This window comes from Schistocerca gregaria, chromosome 1, assembly GCF_023897955.1.
Source record: "Schistocerca gregaria isolate iqSchGreg1 chromosome 1, iqSchGreg1.2, whole genome shotgun sequence".
Lineage (NCBI taxonomy): Eukaryota > Metazoa > Arthropoda > Insecta > Orthoptera > Acrididae > Schistocerca > Schistocerca gregaria.
The window spans coordinates 859,148,011-859,162,215 of NC_064920.1; the positions used below are offsets into that span (position 1 = coordinate 859,148,011).

A 14,205-nucleotide genomic window follows, 5' to 3' on the forward strand; every position below is an offset into this window, starting at 1 on the left:
GAGGTGGAGGGCAAGATCAAGGAAGGCAGCTTGTTCGGACCAGGTGAAGTGAATGGGGGGGAAGGTAAGAATGTGGATAGGGTGTCGTCACCCTCAATACAGATCACGAAGATGTCATCAATGAATCTGACCTAAGTGAAACTAGATAAGGGGTTTGGGATTCTGTGTGGTCAGAAAGGATGGCCACAAATAGGTTGGCATTGGATGGTGCCATGTGGCTGCCCAGCTATACCCCGGATTTGTTTGCCATATTCCCTCCTGTATTTTCCTATGTTGAAAATAATAAATTATGTTTTTAACTATATTTTTCAGTGTGGTAGGTCAACATATATTATTTAGCAACTTCTAATTTTTGTTGTGGAAGATAATGATTTATTATTTGACGAACTGTAATTTATTTCAAAAATCATTGTTAGTCATTGGCATGTAAATATTATTATTTTGTAAAAAATTATCAGTAAGTTGTTCTTTATTAGATAGCTTGCATAGTTCTCTGAATTAATGTTTTCATACAGAGCTTCGAAGAAGGGTACGTTGGGCCGCACCTAATGTTGTAAGAGTTCGACAGTCTGATCTATCATCTCGAAGCTTTCATCTTTTGAGTGGGAGTAAGATTCGTAATTTTTGATTGATTTTTTATAATATGGTAGTTATTAGATGCCACAAAACACTTCTGTGATGTAGATTAGCAGAGCACTTCACATTATAGTACTGCATTGTTCTGTTATGTATTTTGGCACCAAGTGGCATCTATAGTCACAAGCAATGCATGGAATGTATGTTTTGACTTCAGCTTGCAAGCTGCTCTTTATTTTACCCAGTGGATTGTTTTTTTAAAAAAGCAGGTGCATATATACTAAATGTTTCATGAAATAAGTTATGAAGGAGGTGATTTGAATGGTGTAATAAAGAGGAAACTAAATTTCAAAAAATGCACCATTAAAATTCAAAGTATGTAACCATTCTTTGTATATGTACCTGCGCTTGTGTGTTCCACTTTGTTTGTCATTGTGCTTGCTATATCTATAGCATATACTGCCATAAAAAATAGAATTTTATTACAAAAATGTAATTCCAGGATGGAAGCAAAAACAAGGATAAGGAAAGGCAACCATGCACTTGTTAATGATTAATGAATGGCATATACACTCATAAAACTGCACTAGCTTTCCAATTTCCATTCTTTTTTTAGTGTAAGTCCATATTGTTATTCACACAAACTGAAACAGTATTGCACTGGTTTTGTTATTTGTCCAATTGTAAATGAAGCATTAAGAAGATAGCGTCTCTGGTGGTTGATTGTGTGTGTGTAAAAGAATGACTGCTAGTGCGTTTTTCCTGACCTGGTCTAAGCTTTTAACACATTTCCCATTCCTCCCAAAAGCATAGCTATATTACTGTGAATGCAATAAATTTGTGTGATGTTTCATGTCAAGAAATGAAACCTACTTTACCCAGTTTTAAAAATTTTTTCAAGAAATATTAAAATTAGCAGATGTACTAAATATTTTTGTAAATTGTGTTTTTATTCCAGAGGGAGGGGGGGGGGGATATTTTTACACACTATTCTTTTCTTGCACATAATTTAGTCTGAATGTGGTATGTTTTGAAACAATAAGGCATGCAGAGAGCTACACCACAATGTGGACACCACCAGAACATTTCTTCTCAGCTCTTACTGACAGAACACACTTTGCAGACATGCACTGCATGAGAATTTTTCTCTGTAGGTGGTATCTTTTCAGTGAAATGTCATACAAAAAGTCTGATCGGTCCAAGAAAAACTCATGCTGCAAAAGTAATCTGTAACTGTACTAGAGACTGGGAGGGCGTGTATGTTTTACTCCATGTACGTTCTGTGTCTCCTTATACAGCATGAAAGCATGTGTGATGTCCATAACAAACAATTTGACTTCTCCTTCTAAAGTAGAAAGTTGATTTATTCTCCCAGGGCATTCAAGTCATTGCTGTCATTGAAATTTGCTATGTGAAAATTGTGTAGAACAAGAGCAGCAGGCCAACAAAGATACAAGTTTGCAGACAAAAGCAGTATGGGAGTCAGGCCAGAGCAGTGACAACATATAAAGCACTGTTGTGGAGTACAAACTTTTCAGAATTCGAACAGGATATGGTAGCACATTACAGAGACGAATCCTTGTGCACTGAGTGAGTTTGTGTAGTAGTTAGCACACTAGACTTGCATCCCCACACAACCATATTGGCTTAGCAATATTGCAATTTCCCTAAATTCCTAGAAGCATTGCCAGGATGATCATTTTAAAAGGGCATGATAAATTTCGTTCCCCATTCCTTCTTAAACACTATTCTGGCGAAGATTTTCATGTGCCACTAACAGCTGACATGAATCCAGACACACAAAATGCAAATCCATTTCATATTGTTGAGAAAGTATAAAAGTATATGGATAAAGGATAAAATTTAGTTATGTGATATGGTACTCTCACCCACTTCCCCATCAAAATCAAGAAAATAACAAATTCTCTCAAAAATAAAAGCTCATGTGTTGACAGTACTTCCAGTAAAATTCTAAGGATTTCTTGTCATATAATAAGTACTGTCCTCTAAAAAATATATAATGCATAACTAAATCAGGGAATTTTTTAAAATAATGAAACAACTATGTAAGAAAAAGGAGTGTCATCAGACCACCTCTGTACCCGAATGGTTAGTGTCGTTATCTTCAATGACGAGGTCCCGTGTTCGATTCCTGGTACCCCCTAAGATTTTTTCTGAAGCCAGGTGGTCTGGAAGATGGTCCAGTCAGTCATGTGAGGCCAAATGAGGAGCAATTCACTGATTACATGTTCCACATCGCTCCTCATACTGTCTTATAGGCATCAGTCAAATAGGACAGGCCTGAGGCCTAATCTGTGAGCAGTGTTTGCATTTACGTCAGTACTTACTGGCCTGTTTCACTTGTGACATAATGTTCTAAAATTTTTGAGCAAGTGACATTTTCTATAGTAATGTCCCATTTTGGGAATAGTAATATATTTAGCAAATCACAGTTTGGATTTTAGAATGGTAGCTCAATACTTAGTGCCATCTGTAAACTCACTCAACAGGTTCCACAAGGATTAAATAAGAAAATAATACCATTTATTTTATTCTGTGGCCTGTCAAAGACATCTGACCGTGAAAAAAAGTTTTGTGGGTTAAATAGTGTAGCTAACAGACAGCTTATACCACACTTAACAAATAGAGTGCAGAAAATTGTACCTACTTCATAATTAACTGTAGGCTCTTTTTTTGGGGGGGGGGGGGGGGGAGGATGGAGTTACACAAGGTTTGGTGCTGGATCGTTTATTGTTTCATTTGTGTTAATGTTCTTCCAGTTCATACACAACAGGAATAATTAATTCTTCTTGCATATTACCTAAGTATTATAATCAGTCGTAATATACATGCAGCAACATAGGAAATTGTAAATGATGAGTTTAAAACTATTATTGACTTGATTTTTGCAAATGGTATTTCTCTTAATTTTAAGAAAACATGTCATATTCACTTCTACACATCAAAGGATACAACAACAGTGATAAATTTAAAGCATGAGAGGGAGTCTTAAGCAAAGAACAATCTTAAAAATGTTTGGTTGTAGATGTTGATGAGAATTTAAAGTGGGGGGAAAAGACTCTCAAAGCATCCTAAAGAACAGAATTCAACCAGTTTTGCACTTTTACCTGGGAGATAGCTAAATAATAGAGTTAACATAATTTGCTTATTTCCATTTAGTAATGTCACATGGAACTGTATTTTGGAGTAATTCAGTGTGGTGCTCGCACTAGACCATCTTGTAGATAAGGAGTTAAGTAACTACTGCGTAACAGTAGTGAAATTTGTTGTAAATAATCTATTAGTGTTAGGAAGGAAACTGCTAGGAGGAGAAATGACCTTTATTAAAATTGACTTAACCTCAGTGTGGGAAGAATGATAGCAAAGCTAAATATGAAAGTCAACTGAAGAAGTTCCTTCTGGGAAAATTCTCCTATTCCACACAAGAATGTTTGTTTAGAAACTTGGTAGTTTATTTATGTAAAAGTTTTACTTGCCTACTTATTTTTTCTGTTATGTGAACTTCTCTGTAAATGTTCAGCATGCCACCATATTTGAAATCCAAATTAAGTTAATATTCTGTGACCCATTTCACGTCATAATGATAAAGTGTGCAAATTTACTTATAGAACACATCTGTGTAACACCCTAGAAACATCTGCATATGAGTTGTTGCCTCTCCTCAATTTGTTGAAAGTAGAATTTTGGGATAAACTAGAACTCTCACGTGGTCTTTGCAATTATCCTATCTTGGTTATACAAAATGTTCAAGTGATCCTACATGTGATATGTATTCCTTTGAAATTTGGCTGTGGATTGTATTGCTGTTCAGAGACAGACCACTTGAATAATAACACATGGTCTTTTCTGAGACTGTCGCTTATTTTATCACTTTTGTCAGCACATTTTGCTTCAGATAAATTAAACCCATCCTGATTAGCTATGTATTTTATAATTAAGTTTCTCTCTTTTTATGCAGTAAGTTACATTTATTCCTAATGTGTGACAGATCATATGGGAGATCTCTTTTTTTTTTTTGGGGGGGGGGGCGTACCAGTGTTGTATGTTAAATTTTTTTTGTTTGTTTTATTACTGATTTACTTTTCACTTCTTTGCTACTGATAATGTTGGCTCTTCGCTGTATTTATTGCTTGCACAAATGCAGTACACAATAATGGGAAACTGCTTCTATTGCTAGTTAAATACTGTTTTGGCTAATTTTTTAATTGCTCCTTTATTTTTTAGTGATGATTTGTACATTAAGTAATTTACTCAGTATACACACTTCCTTACTAAATGTAAGCATCTCGAATATTTAACGAATGCTTCAAGATGATTAAATAAGGTCCTCAGCAGATGCTAATGCCAGAGGAGCAAGTATTTTGCTGTATTATGGGTAATACTTGAGAATTTTTGTATGCTGATGTACAAAACTTAGGGACAAAAATAACTTTTTCATGATGTTTCACTGCCAAGTAACATAGCTGGATGAAACTTGTACTGTACAGTGTAGTATGGAAGGTAATTGAAAGAAATACACAATGAAATGATCAGAAATGACGATCTTATGCAAACAGTAACTGAAGTCACTGTGATTCACGATGGTTCCCTGGTCATTATGAAACATGGAATTGGTTCTTAATTGTGTGTGTGATGCTGCCACAAGGGTGGAAAGGAGTTCTTGTGGTAGAGTGTTCCATTCCTCCACTAGTTTGGGTAATAACTGCTAGATGGTCATTGGTGGATGTGGATGTAGTATGACACCCCAACACATCCCACATGTCCTCAATGGGATTGGGAATAGGCAGGCCTGTCCATTCACCAAATATCCTCTTGTTCCAAGAGATGCACCTCTGAGAAGACACATACAGTGAAAGACTACACCGACACTATAACGTTGACTGGTGAATGTATTGTGTTCAGAGATCTAGAAGTCAGTGCATCCATCCAATATTATGCGTTCCAACACCATAATGTTCGAATTTATGTGTCGCATCTGAATGGAGTATAATACAATGGAAGATTTAGAAGGGGGCTCTTGATGTGCAATTAATATCTGCCAAATGACAACATAGTGAGCTGAAACTCTGTTATTCTGGCTGTCATTGGGTTAACATTCATCACATTTCTGAATGTGTGAAATATTTGATTGTAAGTATTGATGGGTCTTATTTTATCATTCTCCTGTTTTTGATGAAAAAGTGACTACCGTTATGAGTTCATCATGTCATTAGAAATAGGTGATAGATTAAAAAAAAATAGAGCATTAATATGCATCAAAATATTTGCCTCTTTGAATAATATTATTTTTTTAAATGTTTCTTTCAGTACCCTAAGATACTGACGAGATATTATTTGTTACTACATCAGCATATATACTCCAAAAGCCATTGTGCAGTGTATAGTCAAGGGTACATTGTACCAATATTACTGATTTTAAATCCTATTCCGTTTTCACATTGTTTGTGGAGAAGTATATTTCTGTACGTGCCCTAATCTCTCTTATACTCCTGACCTTTACACACGATATATGTTCGGGGTAGCAGAATGGTTACACAGTCTTCAATAAAAACTGGTTCTCTAAATTTACCCAACAGGGGAAATATGCCATCATTTTTTCCCACAGATTCACACCTAAGTTTCCGAAGTATTTGTATTACAGTTTTATATGGACTGTCCTGTTGTGATGCTATCAGCATGTATTTGATTTTATTCATTATCTGTCATCATGTCTACTTGTTAAGGACTCCAGGGCAATTTCATCTCCAATCATACAGGTCAAGAGTGAATATGTAACATCATTATTCCAGAGTCTGCTGAAAAAAATATGTGTTGAAGTTCCACATGATACCTCTCCAAGACTACAGCATTTTGATTTTCTGATAATTTGATAAAAGCACTATAGACCTCTCTAAACGAGTTTTTGTGAAAATGTCATAACGAAAGGCAAAATTATAATAAAGAAACCAAAGCCAAAAGTCATAGAGACCTATATTTATTTTCAATAAATACTTTGTTCCCAATACTAAGAGACATGACCAGCACATACACACTCCTGAGCTTTTTTATTTATTTGTTTGTTCTTAAATAAGCTATGAAAATTTGTAACTTTTTGAAAATGTCAGAATTATGTTTTGAAAATATGAATAGCCACAGGACTGGTAACTGTCAGTTGTGGCATTAATGCATGAAATTCTTAAGCTGCCAAAAAATTTGTACATAAAGATGAAAGAATCTGAAATTTGTTGGTTATTTAGATATTTTCTCCAAGACCTCCACCCTAAATGTTCTAAAAATTTCATGGTTCATTAGTTGGTGATCGTCCTTAGGGAATGTACCTTCAGAGTGGGCAGTACTTGCCTCTACAAAATGTGAGATATTTCTTAGGTAGACCTAGCTCTACTCTCAAGGTCAAAAAATCACGACACTTAAATATTTAAATGGATTGCTGGTTTTAATTAATTGACACACAAAACTGGTATTTCTGAATTGAAATAATTACCTTACTACATTGTAAGTGAGTGGGAAAACAATTCATAATTTTGTTCAAAAGCATTTTATAACAAAAATGAGATATATAGAATATTTATACCCATTTTTTTTATGATATTGTTCACAAATTATTTTTGACTTCTGTAATGATTTTACTTCATCATGACTCTCAATGAATTGAGTTGCCTACAGTGTAACAATCAACACTGCAGTGTTGAAAAGAGGTTGTGTGTGTGTTTTTTTTCCTTCCTGACTAATGGAAGCTGAGGCCAAGATGGTTATGGGGATGTAGGATGTATTGCACGGGAAGTTCCCACCTGTGCTATTCAGAAAAGCTGGAGTTGGTGGGAAGGATCCATATGACACAGGCTGTGAAGTAGTCATTGAATGAAGGATATATCCTTCATTGAAATGTATGAAGGATTAAAATAAAGGATATATTCTTCATATTCCTGTAACCCTCCTGGCCCGTCCCCGCTCCAGCCTCCTCTTTACCCCCACCCAGACGCCACTCCCATCATGCACTGATGCTGCTGTTCACATGTCAGTGTGGTTTCTGCATTCATGTGTGTGTGTGTGTGTGTGTGTGTGTGTGTGTGTGTGTGTGTGTGTGTGTGTGTGTGTGTGTGTGTGTGTGCACGCATGCGCATATGTCTGTCAGTTGTTGACGAAGGTCTTAATGGCCGAAAGCTATAATTGTGAGAGTCTTTTTGTTGTGCCTATCTGTGACTCGGTTTCTCCGCTATATGATGAGTAGCAACTTTTCTTCTCATAATATTGTTACATTCCATCCTGGATTTTCCATTGTTTGAATTAATGTGTCTGTATTCTGGTATATGGCTGATCTTATTCCTGCTAAGGCCTGTCTCTGAATACTGCAAATATGATGGTGAGCTATTCCTATCATGACTCTATGCCAAACTTCTGTAACAAACTTCTCTGGCTCTACTGATTTCTTCACCAATCCTCCTCCCTCTCACTATGCATATGTAACATCATTGTCAGTATCCTGAAAGTATAATGCTTCAACAGTCATCGCTTCAGCACCACGACACATTGCACACTCCTGCAACGAACATTTCTCTACCAGCTCTTGACATATACATAAAAGCATCAAGTCCATCTCTGTGTACTTCTTTCCTGTGACACTGCTTATGGCGAAACAAACAAGTTTCAAATTACTGCAGTAAATACAAATGGCGTTCAAATAGTTTTGCACAGTCGTCTCTAATTTTTCTATTTTTTGCAGGAGGAGTATGTAATTTTTTGTGAACATATTTTGAACATTTAGCTATACATTGAGCCGACTCATTGTAGCCTCAATCAGCTGTGACACATTTTGACTTTTACACCATTGCTTGGCACAGGCAATAAGGTCCTTCTCACTATCAAATGTTTTACAGTGCAGGTGAACCTTCAGATGAACGAAGAGGTAAAAATCAGACAGAGCCAAATCCGGACTCTAGGGAGGATGAGGAACAATTTTCCAACCCATTTTCCTGATTTTCTCCTGCGTCATAAGGGCTTTATGGGATTTGGCATTGTCATGTTGTAGTCTAATGAGCTGACTCTGAAGCTGTGGTCTGTGGGTCTTGATGGCACGTTGCAACTTGTCCAATTACAAACAGTAATGGTCCTGGTTAATTGCGGAGCCAGGTGGAATGAAAATGACACAACACTGATCCCAGAAGAAGGAGGCCATCACTTTCCAGCATGCTGTTCATGAAAGTCTTGCTTTCTTCTTCTGAGGACAACCTGGATGGCGCAACTCCGTGGATTGGATTTTGCTCTCAGGTTCAGAAAAAAACAACCCTGTTTCATCCTGGGTAATGATGCCATCAAAACACTGTTTCCACTCTTCAGTAAAGGTCTTCATGAGATCCTCGCACACATTCTTCCTCAATGTTTTCATTTCTCTTGTCAGTAATCTAGGCACCCAATGTGCACAGATTGTTCTGTACCCTAGTGACTTTACCAGTGATGCCACACTACCCAATGACAAATGAGTCATTTCAGCAAGCTGTCATGTTGTCACACATCTGTCATTTCGGTTGATTTGATCAATGGTCTCCTTTTTCACATCAGTCACTGCTGTCAATGGTCTACCCCATTGGATTGTCTGGTAGAGAGAGATCACCTTTTTAAACCTCTGCAACCACTATTGGATACTGCTGTGACACTGTGTCCTCCCCACAAACAGGGAGCAGCTTCTTGTGAATCAATGTGTCCGAGTCATAACTGGTCTTGAAGACGAACTCCATCACCGACCGTTGTCGCAACTTGACATCTACTTCACCGTCCATTATGGCTCATCTGTAAATAAAAGAAAATACTTTTATATGCCAACTTACAGCTAAATGTTCCAAGTATATTCACAAAAAATTTCACTCTGCTCTTGATAAAAATAAAAAGATTAGAGACGGCTGTGCAAAACCTTTTGAATGCCATTTGTACATGTGCATACTTCCCTCACTGGCTGGCATTTTACTCATTTTGGTTGCACAGAGCAGAATTTTGTGAGACCAATTTTTAAATTCAGGTTCTTTTTTTCATTAGGAGATATGCTTCTCTTATTGGTTGTATCATATATATTTTTACCTTTTTTACCGATTTCACTAACAGAGATAACATCAGTCTGGTTGGGACTTTACCTGCTGCAATCTTTGACATCAGTTAGGTAATATTCCAGAGAAACAGTAAGCATATCATCTTGCAATGGATGCCCACAGTAAGAATCTGGGCATGCCCAAACACCTTTCTCATTCTTTATTTTATGAGCTTTTGAAATCAAATAGTGTGAGAAGTGTGTATGTATTTCTGTATCTGCTGCTTAGAGTAGCTACCTAGTATCAGTATCAGTAACTGTACGTTCTCACTATAGGTGGCTGTTGAGATAGCAGTATTTAGGTTTTGAAGCCACACATCACATTTTGTGCACATGTCACTATCTTCAGGTTCTGCACCAAATGCATCTACATTATGCAATTTACAAAGTTTTAGAGATGTTGCTTGTGTAAAATTTGTTTCAATTTTTCCCACTTTTCTTTTTACATACTGTTTTCTTCTTGTACTTCTTAACTTTCCCGGGCGTTTAAGGGGACTGTAGTAGGGGCTACAGCAAAAATGCTGACATTCAATGCATCAGCAACTTCACACCCAGAAATATAAACACCTTTGCTGTCTTCTTCAGTTTCACATTCGGGTGATGGTGAATGTTCAGATTGGGTTGTCACTAAATTTCTTCTTGTAGTGAGTTTAGCAGTTCTTATGCAATGGATGTGATGCTATACTGTTACGCGAGGACCAAGATATTTCTGCAATACCTCTGACATATTTCCAACAACTGTGCAGTGTTTTTCACTTTTCGTAAAAACCAACTCTTGTGTCTTTTTTCATAGTCCACACACTCTGCTTTTTGTATGCAGTTTTTAGTTTCAACACCAGACAAATCCACGAGAGATTGAATGGAAGATTTGGATTGGTTTTTATTGACTTTATGTATGATCAGGACTTCCAAGGATTTTCTGACGTTCACTCTCAGGACCTGTCTGTGAAAATGATTGTTGGTTTTGTAGATTGTTGTTCTCACATATGCACAGGATGCTGTTACCTTTTCTGTGACAGTTTGCTTGCAGTCTCTTTTGTGGCGAGAACAGAGTAATCTCTGTTTCTACATTTTTCAAAAAGTACCCTGAAACTAAGATGGATCTTTGCTGTCTTTTACTGCTTTACACGGCATATGTTTCCCTATACCACATTGTATAATGTCTTTCAGCTCCAAAGACAAGTATTTTACATATGCTTATCTTGACTAACTCAGTTCGTCCTTCGAGTAAGCTTGACCAAACATAAGTATTCACCTAGCTCTTTTGAGGACCTATTTGCCTTTTGACAACCACTATTCCTATATAACAGTATCATGATGTCACCGAGAAAGAAATTCGTGACAACAGATTTAATATGTAATTTAATAATGGGGTTGGGAGAGACAGTTCAAATACTGAGAAAAATCTGTCTGCTTATGACATCTGTACTGCTGCATGTGCATTTTTCATTTTTATGACATACTCAATTTAAGAAAAAGTATTTCTCCTAATAAAGAAACATTACTGAGTATGTTTAATGGTTTCTTTATTCAAAAACAGTGTTAATAATATAAAATGTGTTCAAGTTTTTATGTTGACCAGTATGTCTTAGAAATGTCTCTAATAATTATAAAAAAGACATTACTGTTCACTACAGTAAACAGAAAGTCACTATAAAAGCAAACCATGAGTTATTTAAAAGGACCCCATCTGCCACATTTCAGTTTATAGTTATTAGTTGCATAATTAGTCAATATTTATACACATTGTACAGAATATGGCGTAATATGTTCGTGTTTTGCATAAGTTAGTTTTGCCTTAATACATTGATTGTTATAAAGTATTATTCTTCTTGATATTAAAAACTTTTGCTTTTCTCAACATCTGAACTTTATTGTTCGCAGCATCTGAACCGGTGTTAGAAGTCCCACCTCAGAATGTTACTGTTTTAGATGGAAAGGATGCAACAATAGCTTGTAGAGCTGTTGGAGCTCCAACACCAAATATTACCTGGTTTTATCAGGGTAAGCAGATTTATAGTTTTATGCTCATTGTAAGTTTGCTCATAACTAGTAAGCAGTTTTAGTTTTTAGATTAGTACAGTGTTATCTTCAATAGATCTTGATTGTGAGGGCCTAGCTGCATGACTGTGAATTAACTTCTAGTGGGAATTATTTAAGATTCCATGATATTTGTGGTTTTGCAGATAATAAGCTTGTGGAAGCTTCAGGCAGGATTCAGGTCCTGGAGTATGGCGATCTGTTGATAGCTGCTGTTAGAGAGAATGATGCTGGGAAGTATACTTGTAGGAGGGCGAATGAAGGAGGCATAGTGGAGGGATCTGCATTCCTTTCTGTCCTAGGTAAGAAATCTTAACTAATGTGTCATCCTTTTTTAAGATGTGTTGGTTTCATTTGATTTGTTCTATGGCACTGTTACATAAATATGAATTAATTTCGCATTCTACTTAAAATAAATCCTCATTTTGGAATAATATTAAGCTGTGACAGGGTTGCTGGTGTCGCCTTTTGAATTCCTGGTGCCACTAGCTCTATCTGTCGTGTGATGTCCCTCTAGTTTGAGGCCACTAACATCTTTGCTCAAGGTTGTTCATGGGTGCGGGGTGTGTTTTGGCATGGAGAGTTTAGGAGTGGTAGCAGAGCGTGGTTCCGTTCTGTTGGTCGGGTGGGGGGTAGAATGTCTGATCGTTTGTCATTTCCTGTGATCATTTCATTAATGCGTAAGGATCCCTTATGGTCTGTTGAGCATTGTATTAATTTATTCCATTGTTCGAAAGGAGCTAGCTTGCTATTGTTCTAAGGGGCTGTCCCGTAATCAGACATCTAAAGAAGGAGCGCTTGCAGTATGAACCTAGAATTCAAGTGCTTAGGACTGTGAGCAACATTCCAGAGCAGGTGGCCAGGCTGTGCACGGCATTGGGCACCCCGCTCTGCATTTCGGTCAGCACCATTGGGGAGCTAGGTGTTCCTCTCAATAATATCTCCACGGTCTTGGATGAGGTGCAGTGGAACCTGTCGTTTCTGCAGGACAGGCACCCTACTGTTAGGCAAGATGGTAGAATTCAGATCCACCTCGAATATTTGGGGAATTGTTTGAGGGACATTACATCCTTGCAACTTCAGTCCCCAACTCGCCACACCGCAACACACCTCATGCCCACCCGTGACCTCAAGCAAAGATCTTAGTGGCCTTAAACCAGAGGCACAGTTCTTCATGAAAACCTTGTATCCTACCTTGCCCTGAAATGAACAACTATTCCTATTATGTCTCCGTGCCTCGCAGCGGTGGGCTAATCTATGTTATCCCTGGCCTGTTCCCAATTTTCCCTAAGATTTCAGGAGTTACGGACAAAGGCAGAAGGTCATTGATATCCCACACGTTGGATAAAGGGGAATTGATGGGAGACATAAACAAGAGAGCAGCAGAAACTACCTTGGATGCTTGATGCTGTGTGATGTTAAATGCAAAATTGAGCCAAGGCGAGGTGGTATCCCAGTTAAATAGGAGGCTTATGATGGTAAATGATCAAAGCTAACTAAAGGTTGCAATTCATGGTGTTGGCACAAGATGCCTAGGGATAATATGGCATGGTGGTTAGCTTCTTAACAGCATTACAAAAGCAAAACTGCTTAAACTGTTCAGAAACAAATTCTAGAGCATTATCACTAACAAGAGCCTTAGGAGCTCCAAACCTGCTGAACATGTTGGTCAGTTGTGCAACGCTAATGGCCACCATGACCCCACGACTTAGGGATTAACCATAAAAATATGGAAAACGCATCAACAACAACCAGAATATATCTTGTTACGAGGAAGAGGTTCTACATAAGCGATAAAGAGTTTGTCAATAGGGTTCTCCTCATGCTTGATTGTAACAACCCCCTCGGAAAACTATTTCTGGGTTTAGCCTTCTTACACATTTCACACTCACGTACTTATCACCTGATATTCTTATACAGGACCAGATGTCCTCCCACTAGAGACAATAACGGAAAATGGGAGGCCAAGATCATGAGGCAAACAAATTTTAAAGCCCACCTTCATTAATGTGTTTACATACAATGCCAGTCCTGGCGGAGTAGTCGCTAACTTCTCCACTGGATAAGAGTTGGTTTCTTAGTGGATCTCACAATGAACCTTGAAGGTCCACAATAACTGGGGAACTTTAGCTAAAATCATACACACAACCAGGTGAGAATCGCTAACGCCCTTATTCTCGACAGGCCCCTGCTCTTGAAACATGCAACTGAGGGTGTTGGCAACCTAGTTGTCAGATTGTTTTATGTGTCGCACCTTGAAATGAAACACAGAGATGTGGACTGCCCACCTGGTAATCCTATCAGATTTCATGGGTCAAACCAACACCCAGTGTAGTGCCTGATTGTCTGTCTTGAGATCAAACTCCCTGTACTCAGATAGAACTGAAACTTCTCCAAGGTGAAAAGCACAGCTAGTGCCACACACTCATAAACAGAGTAATTCATCTCTGGACCAGACAACCTTCTAGACACAAAAGCTAATGGGTGTCTTA

General features: G+C 37.6%; 1 protein-coding gene across 7 annotated transcripts in view; it reads left to right on the forward strand.

Moving 5' to 3' along the window:
• Positions 1–14,205, forward strand: part of LOC126272780 (protein sidekick) — a 614,097-nt gene that overhangs the window by 502,597 nt on the left and 97,295 nt on the right. For 4 of the 7 annotated variants that reach the window (XM_049975937.1, XM_049975981.1, XM_049975972.1 and 1 more), the window contains exons 9-10: positions 11,558–11,677; positions 11,860–12,015. In XM_049975937.1, the coding sequence (XP_049831894.1) occupies positions 11,558–11,677; positions 11,860–12,015 (276 nt within the window). Of the gene's footprint in view, positions 1–515; positions 609–11,557; positions 11,678–11,859; positions 12,016–14,205 lie in introns of all 7 variants that reach the window. The other 3 variants (XM_049975945.1, XM_049975954.1, XM_049975929.1) reach the window with 1 other exon arrangement.